This window comes from Chiloscyllium punctatum, chromosome 7 (genome assembly GCF_047496795.1).
Source record: "Chiloscyllium punctatum isolate Juve2018m chromosome 7, sChiPun1.3, whole genome shotgun sequence".
NCBI classification, from domain to species: domain Eukaryota; kingdom Metazoa; phylum Chordata; class Chondrichthyes; order Orectolobiformes; family Hemiscylliidae; genus Chiloscyllium; species Chiloscyllium punctatum.
This window is the reverse complement of record NC_092745.1, coordinates 133,980,850-134,003,156: the sequence shown is the minus strand read 5'-3', so window position 1 is coordinate 134,003,156 and position 22,307 is coordinate 133,980,850. Positions and strand designations below refer to the sequence as shown.

At 54.9% G+C, this 22,307-nt stretch overlaps 1 protein-coding gene across 2 annotated transcripts in view; it reads left to right on the top strand.

Annotated features, from left to right (window-relative positions):
• The first annotated feature begins 229 nt into the window (after positions 1–229).
• LOC140480165 (netrin-G1-like) overlaps positions 230–22,307 on the top strand; it is a 42,357-nt gene continuing 20,279 nt past the window's right edge. For both annotated transcript variants that reach the window (XM_072574904.1, XM_072574903.1), the window contains exons 1-3: positions 230–345; positions 16,570–17,213; positions 19,730–19,902. In XM_072574904.1, coding sequence (XP_072431005.1) covers positions 16,582–17,213; positions 19,730–19,902 — 805 coding nt within the window. In that variant the 5' untranslated portion in view covers positions 230–345; positions 16,570–16,581. The remainder of the gene's footprint in view (positions 346–16,569; positions 17,214–19,729; positions 19,903–22,307) is intronic.

Sequence of the window (22,307 nt, the reverse complement as noted above, 5' to 3'; positions counted from 1 at the left end):
GGAGTGAGAAGGAGAGCCCTTCATGGTAATCTCAGTTGGTGATGGGCATTAAACCCACAGTGTTAGCATCACAAATCAACTGTCCAGCCAACTGAGCTAACCTAACCACTATGTACAAAACAGGAACAACTTGAACCGAGTAATGCTGCATACGGTGGAGCGATTGGAAAGAGATGTCAGTTGGAGCAAGACAAACTGCAATGGGATGTGAAGGGATGGAGCAGGGGGAATGGAAGCAGAAACTGAACAGGAGAAACCGCAGCTGAACCACAGGCCATCTTTCCAAGGGAGAGAAGTTTCAGAAACACAGGAACATTCCAACAAGAGGGAAGGTGAAGGAGGAAGGTGAGGGAGTGAAAAGCAGGCTGCCTGGGATAAACAAAAACAGAGGAAGGAGGATGTATTCAATTCTTCAAGCAGGAACCTCGTCAAATGTAACAAGGTGCAAAGGAAATGAAGAGGAAAATAAGGCTAGTACAGAGAGAAAATCAGAATCAAATGGTCATTAACATTAAAAAAACCCCAAGACTAGCCAGCAGTTTGTGAATAGTCAGTGGGTGATCTACACAACTGCCCAGGTTCTGAAAGGGAGCTGTACAGGGAGGTAAGGTTGGATAGAGGCACATGGACTACTCTCCTTCATTGGTAAAGGGAGAGAATACAAAGGTCAGGATACAGTGTTGAAACTGTCTCAGAGACTGGTGAGGTCAGAATTGGAGTATTGTGCGCAGTTCTGGTCACCACATTATAGGAAGGATACAATCACTATGAGGGAGAGAGAGAGAGAAGGTTTACTGGAATGTTGCCAGGGCTGGAGAATTGTAACTGTGACGAGAGATTGGAGGGGTTTGGGGTGTTTTCCTTGCAATAGAGAAGGCTGAGGGGTGAAGTCATCGCGGTATCCAACATTGTGAGGGACAGAGACCGATTAGACAGGAGGAATCTGTTTCCCTCGGCAGAGGGTTCAAAAACCATTGGGTCATGAATTCAAATGAAGTGGCAGAAGGATCAGAGGGACATGAGGAACACCTTTTTCCACAGAGAGTGGTGGGTGGCTGGAATTCACTGCATGAGTTGGTGATGGAGGCAGAGACCAGAAACACTTGCTAAGATTTGCACCTTCAGTGCTGTAAGCTGCAGGACTATGGGCCGTGTGCAGGAAGATGGGATTAGAAAGTGCATCTGGGTGTCTTTGGGTCAGCACGGACAAGCTGGGCCGAATGGCCACCTTCTACACTGTATCATTTCTGTGGTTCAATGGGTCAATTTGAGACAAAGAGGGTGATGCATGTTTCAAGGCACAGGGCAGCGCTGGAATATTTAATGAGCACTTTTTGCAAACTCATTCTCTGATGACATTAATGACTTGATGTTCCTCATTTGAATTAATTTCTCAATTACTTCTATTTTTACAATGTCGTAGTATCTTCCACAAGACAAATGCAATGTATTGGTTTATATCTCTCCTGCTCCCTCTTGCTCAAGAGAATTTTTCCCATTTCAATCTCAAAAAGAGACAATATTTATTACCTCTATCGATATCTCGATAAAATTTCCAGCCATCTGGTTTACTTTCTGAGCTGGTTTACTTGATATGAGCTGGTTTTCTGTTCTCATCCATGTCTGGTCATTCTTTGCTGATTTCTAAAACACACAAAATCCTTATGAACATTCTTTCAAATATTGAAATCCTCTCCGTTTAATCCAATACATGGCTTCACTACTTTAGGCACCACAGATTGACCTGTTTCCCTGCAGCGTTTGGTTTTCAGCGTAATGTGTTTGAACGGATCATTTTAAGTAATTTGTTTAAAATTTACTTCTTGCTGTATCTGCTCGTCTATTTATCCAATCAGACTATGCCAGTTTTCCCCGCCAAACCCAATAATCTTATTTGGGACTGAATGAGAAAACAGTGCTCCTCTCAGGGCTCTTCCCAGAGAATGGTTTACTCCCAGGTTAGGAAACAAACTCCCTCAGCGCAGAACACAAAATCTGAGATATTTTATTGTGAAATGGGTTCACAATTATTATCCCAGGAAACTGTCACACGACATCAAACAAATTCATCTTCCTTAGGCAGTGTGGCACTCCCTCAGCACTGATCCTCTGACAGTGCGGCACTCCCTCAGCACTGACCCTCTGACAGTGTGGCACTCCCTCAGCACTGACCCTCTGACAGTGTGGCACTCCCTCAGCACTGACCCTCTGACAGTGCGGCACTCCCTCAGCACTGACCCTCTGACAGTGTGGCACTCCCTCAGCACTGATCCTCTGACAGTGCGGCACTCCCTCAGCACTGACCCTCTGACAGTGTGACACTCCCTCAGCACTGACCCTCTGACAGTGCGGCACTCCCTCAGCACTGACCCTCTGACAGTGTGGCACTCCCTCAGCACTGATCCTCTGACAGTGCAGCACTCCCTCAGTACTCACCCTCTGACAGTGCGGCACTCCCTCAGCACTGACCCTCTGACAGTGCAGCACTCCCTCAACACTGACCCTCCGACAGTGCAGCACTCCCTCAACACTGACCCTCCGACAGTGCAGCACTCCCTCAGCATTGACCCTCTGACAGTGCAGCACTCCCTCAGCACTGACCCTCTGACAGTGCGGCGCTCCCTCAGCACTGACCCTCTGACAGTGCGACACTCCCTCAGTACTGACCCTCTGACAGTGCGGCGCTCCCTCAGCACTGACCCTCTGACAGTGCGGCACTCCCTCAGTACTGACCGTTTGACAGTGTGACACTCCCTCAGCACTGACCCTCTGACAGTGTGACACTCCCTCAACACTGACCCTCTGACAGTGTGGCACTCCCTCAACACTGATCCACTGACAGTGCAGCACTCCGTCAGCACTGACCCACTGACAGTGCAGCACTCCCTCAACACTGACCCACTGACAGTGCGGCACTCCCTCAGCACTGACCCTCTGACAGTGCGGCACTCCATCAGCACTGACCCTCTGACAGTGTGGCACTCCCTCACCACTGACCCTTCGACAGTGTGACACTCCCTCAGCACTGACCCTCTGACAGTGTGACACTCCCTCAGTACTGATCCTCCGACAGTGCAGCACTCCCTCAGCATTGACCCTCTGACAGTGTGACACTCCCTCAGCACTGACCCTCTGACAGTGTGGCCCTCCCTCAGCACTGACCCTTCGACAGTGTGACACTCCCTCAGCACTGACCCTCTGACAGTGTGACACTCCCTCAGTACTGATCCTCCGACAGTGCAGCACTCCCTCAGCACTGACCCTCTGACAGTGTGACACTCCCTCAGTACTGATCCTCCGACAGTGCAGCACTCCCTCAGCACTGACCCTCTGACAGTGTGGCACTCCCTCAGCACTGACCCTCTGACCGTGTGACACTCCCTCAGTACTGATCCTCCGACAGTGCAGCACTCCCTCAGCATTGACCCTCTGACAGTGCAGCACTCCCTCAGCACTGACACTCTGACAGTGCGGCACTCCCTCAGTACTCACCCTCTGACAGTGTGACACTCCCTCAGTACTGATCCTCCGACAGTGCAGCACTCCCTCAGCACTCACCCTCTGACAGTGTGACACTCCCTCAGTACTGATCCTCCGACAGTGCAGCACTCCCTCAGCACTCACCCTCTGACAGTGTGACACTCCCTCAGTACTGATCCTCCGACAATGCAGCACTCCCTCAGCACTGACCCTCCGACAGTGTGACCCTCCCTCAGTACTGATCCTCCGACAGTGCAGCACTCCCTCAGCACTCACCCTCTGACAGTGTGACACTCCCTCAGTACTGATCCTCCGACAGTGCAGCACTCCCTCAGCACTCACCCTCTGACAGTGTGACACTCCCTCAGTACTGATCCTCCGACAATGCAGCACTCCCTCAGCACTGACCCTCCGACAGTGTGACCCTCCCTCAGTACTGATCCTCCGACAATGCAGCACTCCCTCAGCACTGACCCTCCGACAGTGTGACCCTCCCTCAGTACTGATCCTACGACAGTGCAGCACTCCCTCAGCACTCACCCTCTGACAGTGTGACACTCCCTCAGTACTGATCCTCCGACAGTGCAGCACTCCCTCAGCATTGACCCTCTGACAGTGTGACACTCCCTCAGCACTGACCCTCTGACAGTGTGGCACTCCCTCAGCACTGACCCTTCGACAGTGTGACACTCCCTCAGCACTGACCCTCTGACAGTGTGACACTCCCTCAGTACTGATCCTCCGACAGTGCAGCACTCCCTCAGCACTGACCCTCTGACAGTGTGACACTCCCTCAGTACTGATCCTCCGACAGTGCAGCACTCCCTCAGCACTGACCCTCTGACAGTGTGGCACTCCCTCAGCACTGACCCTCTGACAGTGTGACACTCCCTCAGTACTGATCCTCCGACAGTGCAGCACTCCCTCAGCATTGACCCTCTGACAGTGCAGCACTGACACTCTGACAGTGCGGCACTCCCTCAGTACTCACCCTCTGACAGTGTGACACTCCCTCAGTACTGATCCTCCGACAGTGCAGCACTCCCTCAGCACTCACCCTCTGACAGTGTGACACTCCCTCAGTACTGATCCTCCGACAGTGCAGCACTCCCTCAGCACTCACCCTCTGACAGTGTGACACTCCCTCAGTACTGATCCTCCGACAATGCAGCACTCCCTCAGCACTGACCCTCCGACAGTGTGACCCTCCCTCAGTACTGATCCTCCGACAGTGCAGCACTCCCTCAGCACTCACCCTCTGACAGTGTGACCCTCCCTCAGTACTGATCCTACGACAGTGCAGCACTCCCTCAGCACTCACCCTCTGACAGTGTGACACTCCCTCAGTACTGATTCTCCGACAATGCAGCACTCCCTCAGCACTGACACTCTGACAGTGCGGCACTCCCTCAGCACTCACCCTCTGACAGTGCGGCACTCCCTCAGTACTCACCCTCTGACAGTGTGACACTCCCTCAGTACTGATCCTCCGACAGTGCAGCACTCCCTCAGCACTCACCCTCTGACAGTGTGACACTCCCTCAGTACTGATCCTCCGACAGTGCAGCACTCCCTCAGCACTCACCCTCTGACAGTGTGACACTCCCTCAGTACTGATCCTCCGACAATGCAGCACTCCCTCAGCACTGACCCTCCGACAGTGTGACCCTCCCTCAGTACTGATCCTCCGACAGTGCAGCACTCCCTCAGCACTCACCCTCTGACAGTGTGACACTCCCTCAGTACTGATCCTCCGACAGTGCAGCACTCCCTCAGCACTCACCCTCTGACAGTGTGACACTCCCTCAGTACTGATCCTCCGACAATGCAGCACTCCCTCAGCACTGACCCTCCGACAGTGTGACCCTCCCTCAGTACTGATCCTCCGACAATGCAGCACTCCCTCAGCACTGACCCTCCGACAGTGTGACCCTCCCTCAGTACTGATCCTACGACAGTGCAGCACTCCCTCAGCACTCACCCTCTGACAGTGTGACACTCCCTCAGTACTGATTCTCCGACAATGCAGCACTCCCTCAGCACTGACACTCTGACAGTGCGGCACTCCCTCAGCACTCACCCTCTGACAGTGCGGCACTCCCTCAGTACTGACCCTCTGACAGTGCGGCACTCCCTCAGTACTCACCCTCTGACAGTGTGGCCCTCTCACTCTCTCTCAGAAAGTGTCTGGTTTCTTGCTGATGGGAAGTGGCAGGAATTTGCTGGATGGTTTTTTTTGAACATTTACCTTTGTTACTGAACGCTGCAGCAATTAGCTTCATTGAGCAGGGCAGTGCGTCAGTGTCATAGTTCCTGAGAATCACAGGCCCTTCATCACAACACACCTTGTCAATTTCAGGTGGTAACAATTCACTTCCGGAAATTAACGTCAAGTTGGGAATGGGCTGATTCCTGAGATGCTGCTCTCATTCTGCACAGTGACACCGACTAGGCCTGGAATATTAGATTACTTACAGTGTGGAAACAGGCCCTTCGGCCCAACAAGTCCACACCAACCCGCCGAAGCGTAACACACCCATACCCCTACATTTACCCCTTACCTAACACTAGGGGCAATTTAGCATGGCCAATTCACCTGACCTGCACATCTTTGGGAAGAAACCCACGCAGACACAGGGAGAATGTGCGAATTCCACACAGACAGTGGACTGAGGCGGGAATTGAACCCGGGTCTCTGGCGCTGTGAAGCAGCACTGCTAACCAACGTGCCACCCACAAATATATGCCCATTCGAATGTGAAAATGTGAAAATGTGAAAAACTCATACAGAGATTCGAAGAACAGCAAATAGCGAGTGAATTCTAACGTTCCGGACAGGGTTCTGAATGCATGGGAGCTAGGGAGGGAGGGGGTGTAGGGGCTGGAGGGGGTTACAGAGATAGGGAAGGGGTGTAGGGGCTGGAGGGGGTTACAGAGATAGGGAGGGGGTGTAGGGGCTGGAGGGGGTTACAGAGATAGGGAGCGGGTGGAGGGGCTGGAGGGGGTTACAGAGATAGGGAGCGGGTGGAGGGGCTGGAGGAGGTTACAGAGATAGGGAGGGGGTGTAGGGGTTGGAGGGGTTACAGAGATAGGGAGGGGGTGTAGGGGCTGGAGGGGGTTACAGAGATAGGGAGGGGGTGTAGGGTTGGAGGGGGTTATAGAGATAGGGACGGGGGTGTAGGGGCTGGAGTATATTACAGAGATAGGGAGGGGGTGTAGGGGCTGGAGGTGGTTACAGAGATAGGGAGGGGGTGTAGGGACTGGACGGGGTAACAGAGATAGGGAGGGGGTGTAGGGGCTGGAGGAGGTTACAGAGTTAGGGAGGGTGTGTAGGGGCTGGAGGGGGTTACAGAGATAGGGAGGGGGTGTGGGGGCTGGAGGAGGTTACAGAGATAGGGAGGGGGTGTAGAGGATGGAGGAGGTTACAGAGTTAGGGAGGGGGTGTAGGGGCTGGAGGGGGTGACAGAGATAGGGAGGGTGTGTAGGGGCTGGAGGGAGTTACAGAGACAGGGAGGGGGTGTAGTGGCTGGAGGGAGTTACAGAGATAGGGAGGGGTGTAGGGGCTGGAGGGGGTTACAGAGATAGGGAGGGGATGTAGGGGATGGAGGGGGTGACAGAGATAGGGTGGGGGTGTAAAGGCTGGAGGAGGTTACAGAGATAGGGAGGGGTGTAGGGGCTGGAGGGGGTTACAGAGATAGGGAGGGGGTGTAGGGGCTGGAGGGGGTTACAGAGATAGGGAGGGGGTGTAGGGGCTGGAGGGGGTTACAGAGATAGGGAGGGGGTGTAGGGGCTGGAGGGGGTTACAGAGATAGGGAGTGAGTGTAGGGGCTGGAGGGGGTTACAGAGATAGGGAGGGGGTGTAGGGGCTGGAGGGGGTTACAGAGATAGGGAGGGGGTGTAGGGGCTGGAGGGGGTTACAGAGATAGGGAGGGGGATAGAGGCTGCAGTGTGTCTTGTTCGGGAGCAGAGTGGGTGAGGGGTGAGTGGGATTTGCTGAGGGTTCTGTACAAAGAGCAGAGTTTTGGAGAAGCTGATGTTTGTGGAGGGTTGTTCTGAGAGACTGAGCTGGAGAATATTGGGATATGGAGGTGATCCAGTCACAGATTGTTCCGAGGGGAATAATTCAGCAGAAATCGGGGGGAGAAATGTGTGAGTGTTCAGGATTGAGAATCAGAAACAGCTGGAGGGTTTGGTGAAGTGAGACAGTGAGAGAGTCTCTGGGTCTGTCCCCACTCTCCCAGTGTGGGATCACATCCCATTCCCCGGAATAATTTCCTTTGAGATTCCTGACTGTTTAAACAACAACATGTTATTGAGTTGTCGGCTGTATCTCTGGGACCTGGGACTGCTCGTTCTATCCAGGGGCAGAGTGATTGAGGAGCTCTTCAGATCTGGAGTGTTGGAGAATTCATTCCGAATTTACACAGCCTCGTGATGCTGTCAGGAATGTTCACTTGATTCAATTTACACAGGCACTTCAGAATAATCTGTTCCAATATGCAGCTTTACCTAATGTCTCCAGTCGATTCTGGGACAATTGTCGATTCATTCATCTCTATTATCTCTGTTTATTGCCGCCCTCTCCACCTTTATCACTGACATTGGTTTCATTGATTACTGCAACAGCCCTTTCGACAGAGTCAGCTTGAACAGGGGAGCCTCTGATCAACTCCAAAAGGAGTTTGGGCTGATGCTCTGTTGCTGATGTTGGGGACAGCAGTGTATTATATCCTCAGGATGTCTCGGTCTGTGCCTGAACAGCTCTGAATCTATCGTGGTACACAGAGGTACCATTGATCCAGGTCGCAATAGGGAAGAGATTCTGCTGAGAGAACACAGCAGCTTGGGGCTGAATGACAAAGCAGAATCAGAAAGGTAATGATCTCCAGATGAACCAAGTCCAGGCAGTGGGTCGTGGATGGGGTCAGCTCTGCCCACTACCTGACACTCTTCCTCGGTTATGTCCGAGCCCGGGTGACCTTGGAGAAGGAGCACGCGGTGTCCATCAATGCCCTTGATGCCTTGAGAGAGAGTTGGGCACCGTGGGGATACAGTGCTTTATCTCCCCCTCTAACTCCATTCAGATGGAGCTCCCTCCCCCTCAGCATTTCCCATTAATTGAGGGATTATGACCAATTGGCACAGAGCCAACGAGATGAAAGAGGTAAACATGTGACTCAATGATTGGTGTGGGAGATAGGGGTTTGAATTCGGGGAGGTTGGCGTCGGTACTGGGGAAGGAGGGGGCTGTCCCAATGGGATGGGTTTCACCTGGATCAGGCTGAGAGCAGAGTCCTGGTGAATGCTATAACTCGGGCGATGGATAGGGCTTTCAACTGAATCGTGGGTGGGTGTGGGGGACGGAGGTGGTCACTGGTGTGGAAAATAATGGAAAGAGCTATAGGAGGGTGGGGAGGGGGGGTGATGGGCGCAGCAAAGGTTCGAGTTTCCAGAACAAGTCATAGGACAGAGAGAATGGAGAGGGCCAAGTACCTAACTTCAGGCACAGCAGATAAAGGGACAACGATGAGAATGGGGGTCAGTCAATACAGGACAGAGAGTGTTGTAATTAAATATACACAGTGTACAAAACAAGGTCAATACATTATACCGGGAGGCAGGGAGTGGGGAAGTGATGTTGTGAGGATTGAAAAGGCGAGTATTTTTGAAAGAATGAAACCTGTAAAAGTTAATGTTCAGAGAAGTATGGGTGGGTTCATGAAATAACACAGAAAGATAGCATAAGGAAGACAAATAACATGTCGAGTTCATGATGAAGGGGTTAGAGGAAACGGGTGAAGGGGTCTCGGTACACTTGAGCATGGAGTTGGTGAGGATCCAGCAGGATCTCCAGACTGAGGGAAGGTGGAAGAGCTGCAGGGAATAGGTACTGGATTGAACAGTGGTTTGAGTGGATTGTCCAATGATGAGGAGCTTGGGGCAATGTTGTCTGGAGTTTAAAGACCGAGAGGGGATCTCATTGAAAGGTACAAGATTCTGCAGCAGTTGATTGGTTGGGTATGAAGAGACTGTGTCCAATGGGAGCGAATCAAAAAACTGGATCTATGACATACCAGACTGACATTGATGTAACGATGGAACTTGCTCAACCCTCTGTGAGGGTTTTCCACACAGTAACAACACTCCGAGGGAAGGACTTGTTCCTTATCTCACTCTGGATGCTGGACCCTGATCCCAAGAATGGATCCAGCTTTTTGATTTGTTTCCCATTGGACACAATGAGATACCCTCTTGGTCTGGGACTGAGAGGTTTTGGCTGTCTCTGGGAATTGAGGGTCAGGGACTGGGGCACTGGAAGGTGGGGGTAAAACACCAAGGTTAACCATAATTGTCTGGAATGATACAGCAGACTCGAGAGACCAACCCTAGAACTCTGGGGGAAGCTAGAGAAGTGATTGCTGGGCCTCTTGCTGAGATATTTGTATAATTGATAGTCACAGGTGAGATGACAGAAGACTGGAGGTTGGCTAACGTGGTGCCACTGTTGATGAAGGGTGGTAAAGACAAGCCAGGGAAGTATACATCAGTGAGCCTGACCTCGGTTGTGGGCAAGTTGTTGGAGGGAATCCTGAGGGACAGGATGTACATGTATTTGGAAAGGCAAGGACTGATTAGGAATAGTCAACATGGCTTTGTGTGTGGGAAATCATGTCTCACAAACTTGTTTGAGTTCTTTGAAGAAGTAACAAAGAAGATTGATGAGGGCAGAGCAGTAGATGTGATCTATATGGACTTTAGTAAGGCATTCGACAAGGTTCCCATGGGAGACTGATTAGCAAGGTTAGATCTCATGGAATACAGGGAGAACTAGCCATTTGGATACAGAACTGGCTCAAAGGTAGAAGACAGAGGGTGGTGGTGGAGGGTTGTTTTTCAGACTGGCGGCCTGTGACCAGTGGAGTGCCACAAGGATCGGTGCTGGGTCCTCTACTTTTTGTCATTTACATAAATGATTTGGATGTGAATATAAGAGGTACAGTTAGTAAGTTTACAGATGACACCAAAATTGCAGGTATAGTGGACAGCGAAGAGGGTTACCTCAGATTATAACAGGATCTGGACCAGATGGGCCAAAGGGCTGAGAAGTGACAGATGGAGTTCAATTCAGATAAATGTGAGGTGCTGCATTTTTGGGAAAGCAAATCTTAGCAGGACTTATACACTTAATGGTAAGGTCCTAGGGAGTGTTGCTGAACAAAGAGACCTTGGAGTGCAGGTTCATGGCTCCTTGAAAGTGGAGTCGCAGGTAGATAGGATAGTGAAGAAGGTGTTTGGTATGCTTTCCTTTATTGGTCAGAGTATTGAGTACAGGAGTTGGGAGGTCATGTTGCAGCTGTACAGGACATTGGTTAGGCCACTGTTGGAATATTGTGTGCAATTCTGGTCTCCTTCCTATCGGAAAGCTGTTGTGAAACTTGAAAGTGTTCAGAAAGGAATTACAAGGATGTTGCCAGGGTTGGAGGATTTGAGCTACAGGGAGAGGCTGAACAGGCTGGGGCTGTTTTCCCTGGAGCGTCAGAGGCTGAGGGGTGACCTTATAGAGGTTTACAAAATTATGAGGGGCATGAATAGGATAAATAGACAAAGTCTTTTCCCTGGGGTTGGGGAGTCCAGAACTAGAGGGCATAGGTTTAGGGTGAGAGGGGAAAGATATAAAAGAGACCTAAGGGGCAACTTTTTCACACAGAGGGTGGTACGTTTATGGAATGAGCTGCCAGAGGAAGTGGTGAAGGCTGGTACAATTACAACATTTAAGAGACATTTGGATGGGTATATGAATAGGAAGGATTTGGAGGGATATGGGCCGGGTGCTGGCAGGTGGGACTAGATTGGGTTGGGATATCTGGTCGACAAGGACGGGTTGGACCGAAGGGTCTGTTTCCGTGCTGTACATCTCTATGACACGATGAATGGTCTCCTTATGTTCCTGTTTGTGATGTTTTTGTTGTGATGGGGAATCACTCAGAGACAGGGACACAGTTCCAGGGAGGACAAAATGAGATTGTACATCTCCTTTCCCAATCCTGTGCTGTTTTATAATTCCTGTGTGTAAATATTTTATGGTGTGAGGCTATGTTTAGTCAGAGAGCTGCCATCAATCATTAACACCAGCAGCAAAGTCATTCTGCAGTTGTCTAACTGTCCACTCCACGCTGCGGCCTGATTAAACACACACACACATTCATTTCGCTTTTAACCAGACACCATTACAGGGAATGAATATTCTTGTAATCAAAAAGGTTGGAGAGGGGGCTTTCCTCAGTGTCAGACCCCGTGCTGTCCCTGTCCCTGGGAGTGTTTGATGGGGGTGTACAGTGTAGAGAGAGCTTTCCCCAGTGTCAGACCCCGTGCTGTCCCAGTCCCTGAGAGTGTTTGATGGGGGGTGTACAGTGTAGAGAGAGCTTTCCCCAGTGTCAGACCCCGTGCTGTCCCAGTCCCTGAGAGTGTTTGATGGGGGTGTACAGTGTAGAGAAAGCTTTCCTCAGTGTCAGACCCTTTGCTGTCCCAGTCCGTGGGAGTGTTTGATGGGGGTGTACAGTGTAGAGGGAGCTTTCCTCAGTGTCAGATCCCGTGCTGTCCCAGTCCCTGAGAGTGTTTGACGGGGGTGTACAGTGTAGAGAAAGCTTTCCTCAGTGTCAGACCCCGTGCTGTCCCTGTCCCTGGGAGTGTTTGATGGGGGTGTACAGTGTAGAGGAAGCTTTCCTCAGTGTCAGATCCCGTGCTGTCCCAGTCCCTGAGAGTGTTTGACGGGGGTGTACAGTGTAGAGAAAGCTTTCCTCAGTGTCAGACCCCGTGCTGTCCCTGTCCCTGGGAGTGTTTGATGGGGGGTGTACAGTGTAGAGAGAGCTTTCCCCAGTGTCAGACCCCGTGCTGTCCCAGTCCCTGAGAGTGTTTGATGGGGGGTGTACAGTGTAGAGAGAGCTTTCCCCAGTGTCAGACCCCGTGCTGTCCCAGTCCCTGAGAGTGTTTGATGGGGGTGTACAGTGTAGAGAAAGCTTTCCTCAGTGTCAGACCCTTTGCTGTCCCAGTCCGTGGGAGTGTTTGATGGGGGTGTACAGTGTAGAAGAAGCTTTCCCCAGTGTCTGATCCTGTGCTGTCCCAGTCCCTGAGAGTGTTTGATGGGGGTGTACAGTGTAGAGTAGGCTTTCCTCAGTGTCAGATCCCGTGCTGTCCCAGTCCCTGGGAGTGTTTGATGGGGGTGTACAGTGTAGAGGGAGCTTTCCCCAGCGTCTGACCCCGTGCTGTCCCTGTCCCAGTCCCTGGGAGTGTTTGATGGGGTGTACAGTGTAGAGGAAGCTTTCCCCAGTGTCAGACCCCGTGCTGTCCCTGTCCCTGGGAGTATTTGATGGGGGGTGTACAGTGTAGAGGGAGCTTTCCCCAGTGTCGGACCCTGTCCCTGTCCCTGTCCCTGGGAGTGTTTGATGGGGTGTACAGTGTAGAGGGAGCTTTCCCCAGTGTCGGACCCTGTCCCTGTCCCTGTCCCTGGGAGTGTTTGATGGGGGTGTACAGTGTAGAGGAAGCTTTCCTCAGTGTCGGACCCTGTCCCTGTCCCTGTCCCTGGGAGTGTTTGATGGGTGTGTACAGTGTAGAGGGAGCTTTCCCCAGTGTCTGACCCCGTGCTTTCCCTGTCCCAGTCCCTGAGAGTGTTTGATGGGGTGTACAGTGTAGAGGGAGCTTTCCCCACTGTCGGACCCCGTGGCTGTCCCTGGGAGTGTTTGATGGGGGTGTACAGTGTAGAGGAAGCTTTCCCCACTGTCGGACCCCGTGGCTGTCCCTGTCCCTGGGAGTGTTTGATGGGGTGTACAGTGTAGAAGGAGCTTTCCTCAGTGTCGGACCCTGTCCCTGTCCCTGTCCCTGGGAGTGTTTGATGGGGTGTACAGTGTAGAGGGAGCTTTCCCCAGTGTCTGACCCTGTCCCTGTCCCTGGGAGTGTTTGATGGGGTGTACAGTGTAGAGAGAGCTTTCCCCACTGTCGGACCCCGTGGCTGTCCCTGTCCCTGGGAGTGTTTGATGGGGGTGTACAGTGTAGAGGAAGCTTTCCCCAGTGTCTGACCCCGTGCTGTCCCAGTCCCTGAGAGTGTTTGATGGGGGTGTACAGTGTAGAGGGAGCTTTCCCCAGTGTCTGACCCCGTGCTTTCCCTGTCCCAGTCCCTGGGAGTGTTTGATGGGGTGTACAGTGTAGAGGAAGCTTTCCTCAGTGTCTGACCCCGTGCTGTCCCTGTCCCAGTCCCTGAGAGTGTTTGATGGGAGTGTACAGTGTAGAGGGTGCTTTCCTCAGTGTCTGACCCCGTGCTGTCCCTGTCCCAGTCCCTGAGAGTGTTTGATGGGAGTGTACAGTGTAGAGGGAGCGTTCCCCAGTGTCTGACCCTGTCCCTGTCCCAGTCCCTGGGAGTGTTTGATGGGGATGTACAGTGTAAAGGGAGCTTTCCCCAGTGTCTGACCCTGTCGCAGTCCCTGTCCCTGGGAGTGTTTGATGGGGTGTACAGTGTAGAGGGAGCTTTCCCCAGTGTCTGACCCCGTGCTGTCCCTGTCCCGGGGAGTGTTTGATGGGGTGTACAGTGTAGAGGGAGCTTTCCCCAGTGTCTGACCCTGTCCCTGTCCCTGTCCCTGGGAGTGTTTGATGGGGTGTACAGTGTAGAGGGAGCTTTCCCCAGTGTCGGACCCTGTCCCTGTCCCTGGGAGTGTTTGATGGGGTGTACAGTGTAGAGGGAGCTTTCCCCAGTGTCTGACCCTGTCCCTGGGAGTGTTTGATGGGGTGTACAGTGTAGAGGGAGCGTTCCCCAGTGTCGGACCCTGTCCCTGTCCCTGGGAGTGTTTGATGGGGTGTACAGTGTAGAGGGAGCTTTCCCCAGTGTCTGACCCTGTCCCTGGGAGTGTTTGATGGGGTGTACAGTGTAGAGGGAGCGTTCCCCAGTGTCGGACCCTGTCCCTGTCCCTGGGAGTGTTTGATGGGGTGTACAGTGTAGAGGGAGCTTTCCCCAGTGTCTTACCCCGTGCTGTCCCAGTCCCAGTCCCTGGGAGTGTTTGATGGGGTGTACAGTGTAGAGGGAGCTTTCCCCAGTGTCTGACCCCGTGCTGTCCCTGTCCCTGTCCCTGGGAGTGTTTGATGGGGTGTACAGTGTAGAGGGAGCTTTCCCCAGTGTCTGACCCCGTGCTGTCCCTGTCCCAGTCCCTGAGAGTGTTTGATGGGGTGTACAGTGTAGAGGGAGCTTTCCCCAGTGTCTGACCCCGTGCTGTCCCAGTCCCTGTCCCTGGGAGTGTTTGATGGGAGTGTACAGTGTAGAGGGAGCTTTCCCCAGTGTCTGACCCCGTGCTGTCCCAGTCCCTGTCCCTGGGAGTGTTTGATGGGGTGTACAGTGTAGAGGGAGCTTTCCCCAGTGTCTGACCCCGTGCTGTCCCTGTCCCTGTCCCTGGGAGTGTTTGATGGGGTGTACAGTGTAGAGGGAGCTTTCCCCAGTGTCTGACCCCGTGCTGTCCCAGTCCCAGTCCCTGGGAGTGTTTGATGGGGTGTACAGTGTAGAGGAACCTTTCCCCAGTGTCTGACCCCGTGCTGTCCCAGTCCCAGTCCCTGGGAGTGTTTGATGGGGTGTACAGTGTAGAGGGAGCTTTCCCCAGTGTCTGACCCCGTGCTGTCCCAGTCCCAGTCCCTGGGAGTGTTTGATGGGGTGTACAGTGTAGAGGAAGCTTTCCCCAGTGTCTGACCCTGTCCCTGTCCCAGTCCCTGTCCCTGGGAGTGTTTGATGGGGTGTACAGTGTAGAGGGAGCGTTCCCCAGTGTCGGACCCTGTCCCTGTCCCTGGGAGTGTTTGATGGGGTGTACAGTGTAGAGGAAGCTTTCCCCAGTGTCTGACCCCGTGCTGTCCCTGTCCCAGTCCCTGAGAGTGTTTGATGGGGTGTACAGTGTAGAGGGAGCTTTCCCCAGTGTCTGACCCCGTGCTGTCCCAGTCCCTGTCCCTGGGAGTGTTTGATGGGAGTGTACAGTGTAGAGGGAGCTTTCCCCAGTGTTTGACCCCGTGCTGTCCCAGTCCCTGTCCCTGGGAGTGTTTGATGGGGTGTACAGTGTAGAGGGAGCTTTCCCCAGTGTCTGACCCCGTGCTGTCCCTGTCCCTGTCCCTGGGAGTGTTTGATGGGGTGTACAGTGTAGAGGGAGCTTTCCCCAGTGTCTGACCCCGTGCTGTCCCTGTCCCAGTCCCTGAGAGTGTTTGATGGGGTGTACAGTGTAGAGGGAGCTTTCCCCAGTGTCTGACCCCGTGCTGTCCCAGTCCCTGTCCCTGGGAGTGTTTGATGGGAGTGTACAGTGTAGAGGGAGCTTTCCCCAGTGTCTGACCCCGTGCTGTCCCAGTCCCTGTCCCTGGGAGTGTTTGATGGGGTGTACAGTGTAGAGGAAGCTTTCCCCAGTGTCTGACCCCGTGCTGTCCCTGTCCCTGTCCCTGGGAGTGTTTGATGGGGTGTACAGTGTAGAGGGAGCTTTCCCCAGTGTCTGACCCCGTGCTGTCCCAGTCCCAGTCCCTGGGAGTGTTTGATGGGGTGTACAGTGTAGAGGAAGCTTTCCCCAGTGTCTGACCCTGTCCCTGTCCCAGTCCCTGTCCCTGGGAGTGTTTGATGGGGTGTACAGTGTAGAGGGAGCGTTCCCCAGTGTCGGACCCTGTCCCTGTCCCTGGGAGTGTTTGATGGGGTGTACAGTGTAGAGGGAGCTTTCCCCAGTGTCGGACCCTGTCCCTGTCCCTGGGAGTGTTTGATGGGGTGTACAGTGTAGAGGGAGCTTTCCCCAGTGTCTGACCCTGTCCCTGGGAGTGTTTGATGGGGTGTACAGTGTAGAGGGAGCGTTCCCCAGTGTCGGACCCTGTCCCTGTCCCTGTGAGTGTTTGATGGGGTGTACAGTGTAGAGGGAGCTTTCCCCAGTGTCTGACCCTGTCCCTGGGAGTGTTTGATGGGGTGTACAGTGTAGAGGGAGCGTTCCCCAGTGTCGGACCCTGTCCCTGTCCCTGTGAGTGTTTGATGGGGTGTACAGTGTAGAGGGAGCTTTCCCCAGTGTCTGACCCTGCTCCTGTTCTGGTTGCTGTTTCTAGGAGAACCCGTACATGTGTAATAATGAGTGTGATGCCCGTACGCCTGAGCTTGCCCACCCACCCGAGCTGATGGTGGACGATGAGGGCCGGGTGCCCAACACCTTTTGGCAAAGTGTCTCGTGGAGGCAGTTCCCGGAGCCTCTGGTGGTCAATCTCACCCTGTCCTGGGGTAAGAGCATTGAACTGACTGAGGACATTGTCATCACCTTTGAATCAGGCCGGCCAGAGCAGATGGTTCTGGAGAAATCTCTCGATCACGGCCACACGTGGCAGCCCTATCAGTTCTACGCTGTCGACTGCCTCAACTCCTTTGGTATGGAGTCACGGAGAGCCCAGGATCTCACCGCGGCCTCGGTTCTGGACATTATCTGCACCGAGGAGTATTCCAGGGGCTACGTGTGGAAGCTGGAGAAGACGGTGCGTTTCGAGATCCAGGTGCGGTTCGCCCTGTTCGGGGGACCCCAGCTCAGTGATATGGCCTCCTTGTACAGCCGCCTGGACACTACCAAGGAGCTGAGGGACTTCTTCACCGTGACTGACCTGAGGCTGCGCCTCCTCCGACCTGCCACTGGCCCCACCAGCGTCGACCCCCTGAACCTCTCCAAATATTTCTACGCCATCTCCAACCTGGACATCCGCGGCAGGTGAGAGCTTTCCAACTCCCCACCGTGGAGTTCCTGAGGTTACAGCCCAGCACCAGGGGGCACTGCATCGGGGCTGGGGACAACCCCTGGGGGGGGGGGGGACAACCCCTGGGGGTGGGGGGCGACCCCTGGGGGAGGGGGGTAACCCCTGGGGGACAACCCCTGGGGGTGGGGGCAACCCTGGGGTGGAACACCTGGGGGTGGGGGGGGTGACCCCTGGGGGGGGGGGTATCACCTGGGGTGTGGGGGGTTGACCCCGTGGGGGAGGGGGCAACCCCTGGGGGGGGGGGGGACAACCCCTGGGGGGGGGCAACCCCTGGGGGGGGGGGCAACCCCTGGGGGGGTGGGGGCAACCCCTGTGTGGGGGGGAACACCTGGGGGTGGGGGGGGGGTGACCCCTGGGGGGGGAACACCTGGGGGTGGGGGGGGGTAACCCCTGGGGGGGCAACCCCTGGGGGCCATTGAGATCATGATCATGTGGTCATTGTGGTCACCATCTGGGGGACACTCTGGATTTACACTGAAAGTGTAATCACTGTCTCACATTAACATCTGGAGGCTGTTTGACCCTGGAACATCTGGATCCCCGCTCTCTGGGAATAAACCACAGGGTAACCTTCTGCTGGGAAACATCTGGAAGGAATCCTATAGGTTAACGTTGGCACATGACATTCTCAAAACCCAACACACTCAGTCACTCTGGGAAACCTGGTGGGAATTGTCCGGGGTAACATCCTCGGGAATAATCTCCCAGGGGCAACATCTGGAGGGTGCTGGGTGATTGGAGATCGGGAATCCTGCTCTCAGGGTTCACATCTGGTTTAACAGCGATGGATTGTGATGCCTCCCGCAGTCAATCAGCACTGCCCTGTGTCCCTGTGCTAACTTCCCTGAAGGGGTATGCCCACAGGCTTGGCACTGGGGCACATTCCCCTGGCCCTGCTCTGAGGCTCCTGCTGACTGACTCAGTCCAACCAATCAGACAGCAGAATCTGATCCTGTGCTCACCTCACAGCCAATCCCCAGCCTCACCAGAGAATCGAGCAGCACAGGCAAAGGCCAGTCAGCCCCTCAGTCTGTACTAGCTCCGTGAAAGCTTTGTCCAGTTTATCCCACTCCTTGCTCATTCCCCATCGCCCCGTTCTCCCCTTTTCAATTGGATTCTGGCTGTTCCCTGATCCTGGAAACAGTATGTTCCTGTTTAATCTGGGAAAGCTGTTGCTGATGTTGTGAACTATTCTGACAGTGTGTTGAATATTCAGAACAGTTCGTCCCTTATCCCACCATCCCACAGTCTCCAGGGCCTTACACCATTTACTCATTATTCCAGAGTCAGCTTCTGGGAGACTCACTCCAAGTTTTCATGCAGGAGAATCTTCAAACACTAATGAGAGAACAGCAGCAGTAAAATGTTGATGCTGCCCTTCCCCTGTCTCCAAAGAGCTGTCTGCGTTTTGCTTAGTTTAGTAAAATATCCCCAGAAATGCCAATTTGCAAAATGTACAAGGGACAATCTGCAGATTTGGAAGCTTTGTGCTGAGTTAAAGGCTGACTGGATGTTATCAGCACAGATTCACTGAGGAAACTGTTCACACACTGAAACACTTGGGGACTCACAAAATCACATCAATTAAACAATCACCAATTTGCATTTCCATAGCACCTTCCACACAGTGAAATGTCTCAGGGTGTTACACAGGAGAGGAACTCAAACACATTGGGATGGAGGGGAATGTTCAGTCACAGGGGGGTGTGTGGGGGGATGGATGGGAGTTCACTGCTCACTGGGAGGTTGGTCTGGATCAGACTCTCTGAATCTTCCAAAGGCCATTGAGAGTGAAGTTCTCTCTCAGTATTGGCTGTCCTGCCTTCAGCTGCCTGAACCCTGAGCTCTCCAACTCCCCCACTAACCCTCCCTGTCTCGCCATCTCCCTCCCCCAACATTGACACCCTCCATAAACCATTCGCTTTGGCCTGGGGTTTAGTCACCTCTCTCAATATCTCCCCACCCCCGCCGTGGCTCAGTGTCAAATTCAGTTTCATAATCACTTCCGGGAATCACCACGGGATTGTTTACTCTGTTAATGGTGCTACGTAAATGTACAAGCTTCCTTTCAGAGCAGCAAGAAACTACAACAACAACAACAACTGGTATTTCCATGGCCCTCCTGAGGACTGCAGTATGTTTGAACAAACTTGCAATGTGACAAGACACCTGGAGATTGTGTTGGGTGCTATGTAAATGCAGGGAGTTTCTCTGTGGAGCGAGGGGGCGGTTGAGCTGATGATGATGCTAACCCCTGACCCACAGTTGTTGTTGTTGTTGTTGAGGTTCTGATGATGAATGAGTAGACGGACAATGAGCAACAGGCCTGTCTGATGCTGTGAATGTGAGTGAGTTAGTGAGGAGCACGGTGTTGTTGTTGGCAGAGACACAGACAGCCTCTACACAGAGTCTTTTCCTGAACGGAGTTAGTGAACACGTTCTGAAGCAGTTTGTCATTGTCTGTTCCCAGGTGTAAGTGCCATCTTCACGCCAACAACTGTATCCTGGAGAATGGGAGACTGAGCTGTCAGTGTGAGCACAACACAACAGGCCAGGACTGTGGGAGCTGCAACAACGGTTTCCATGGGAGACCTTGGACGGCAGGTTCCTACCTTCCCATCCCCAAAGGCACGGCCAATGTCTGTGAGTAACAGCCATTTCTGTCAGGTCACACCCGGCTCCCTCCCGGCTCCCTCCCCGTTCCCTCCTCGCTCCCTCCTCCCTCCCTCCCTCCCCGTTCCCTCCCCGTTCCCTCCCAGCTCCCTCCTCGCTCCCTCCTCCCTCCCTCCCTCCCGGCTCCCTCCTGGCTCCCTCCCCGTTCCCTCCCAGCTCCCTCCTCGCTCCCTCCCCGCTCCCTCCTCGCTCCCTCCCCGCTCCCTCCTCCCTCCCTCCCTCCCGGCTCCCTCCCAGCTCCCTCCCATCTCCCCCCTCCCTCCCTCCCCGTTCCCTCCCAGCTCCCTCCTCGCTCCCTCCCCGCTCCCTCCTCCCTCCCTCCCTCCCGGCTCCCTCCTGGCTCCCTCCCCGTTCCCTCCTCCCTCCCTCCCCGTTCCCTCCCGTTCCCTCCTCCCTCCCTCCCGGCTCCCTCCTCGTTCCCTCCCCTCTCCCTCCTCCCTCCCTCCCCGTTCCGTCCGCGCTCCCTCCCGGCTCCCTCCCCGTTCCCTCCTCCCTCCCTCCCGGCTCCCTCCCCGTTCCCTCCTCCCTCCCTCCCGGCTCCCTCCTCCCTCCCTCTCCTCTCCCTCCCTCTCCTCTCCCTCCCCTCTCCCTCCCCGCTCCCTCCTCGTTCCCTCCCGGCTCCCTCCTCATTCCCTCCCCTCTCCCTCCCCTCTCCCATCTCATTCCCTCCCGGCTCCCTCCCCCCTCTCCCTCCCCCCTCCCTCCCCGTTCCCTCCTCCCTCCCACCCAGCTCCCTCCCCATTCCCTCCTCCCTCCCACCCAGCTCCCTCCGCGCTCCCTCCCTCCTCCCCCCCTCCCAGCTCCCTCCTCCCTCCCCTCCCTCATTCCCTCCCGGCTCCCTCCCCTCTCCCTCCTCGCTCCCTCCCAGCTCCCTCCTCGCTCCCTCCCCGTTCCCTCCTCCCTCCCTCCCCGTTCCCTCCCCGTTCCCTCCTCCCTCCCTCCCGGCTCCCTCCTCGTTCCCTCCTCCGCTCCCTCCCGGCTCCCTCCCCCGCTCCCTCCTCCCCTCCCTCTCTCCCTCCTCCCTCCCCTCTCCCTCCTCCCTCCCCTCCCTCATTCCCTCCCCGTTCCGTCCGCGCTCCCTCCCGGCTCCCTCCCCGTCTCCCCTCCTCCCTCCCTCCCGGCTCCCTCCTCGTTCCCTCCTCCCTCCCTCCCGCTCCCTCCTCGTTCCCTCCTCCCTCCCTCCCGACTCCCTCCCTCCCGGCTCCCTCCCGGCTCCCTCCTCGCTCCCTCCCCTCTCCCTCCCCTCTCCCTCCCCTGCTCCCTCCTCGCTCCCTCCCCGCTCCCTCCCCTCTCCCTCCCCTCCTCGCTCCCTCCCCTCTCCCTCCCCTCTCCCTCCTCGCTCCCTCCCCTCTCTCTCCCCTCTCCCTCCCCTCTCCCTCCTCGCTCCCTCCCCTCTCCCTCCTCACTTCCTCCTCACCTCCCTCCCGGCTCCTCCATCTCCCAGTAATTCCTTCGTTGCCAATTCCAGCCCAGTCACTGTTTCACAATGTGTCCCTGACCCACAGTGAGGTCTTCAGCGCACACACCCACCCACACACCCACACACCCACACACCCACCCACACACCCACACACCCACCCACACACCCACACACCCACCCACACACACACCCACACATCCAGACACACACCCACCCACACACCCACACACCACCCACCACACACCCACCCACACACCCACACATCCAGACACACATGCACCCACACACACACACACCCACACACCCACCCACACACCCACATACCCACCCACACACCCCACACATCCAGACACACATGCACCCACACACACACACACCCACACACCCACACACCCACCCACACACCCACACACCCACCCACACACCCACACACCCACACACCCACCCACACACACACACACCCACACACCCACACACCCACACCACACACCCACACACTCACCCACCCACACACACACCCACACATTAAGATACACATGCACCCACACACACACACCCACACACCCACCCACACACCCACACACCCACACACCCAGACACACATTGCACCTACACACACACCCACACATTAAGATACACATGCACCCACACACACACACCCACACACCCACACACCCACCCACACACCCACACACCCACACATCCAGACACACATGCACCCCACACACACCCCCACCCACACACCCAGACACAAATGCACCCACACACAAACCCACACCCACACACCCACACAACACCCCCCCACACACCCAGACACACATGCACCCACACACACACACACCCCACACCCCCGCACACCCACACCCACGCACTCGCGCACACACACACCCCCATACCCCCACACCCAACCCTCCCCCACACACATACATCGAAACAAACACACACCCACACGCAC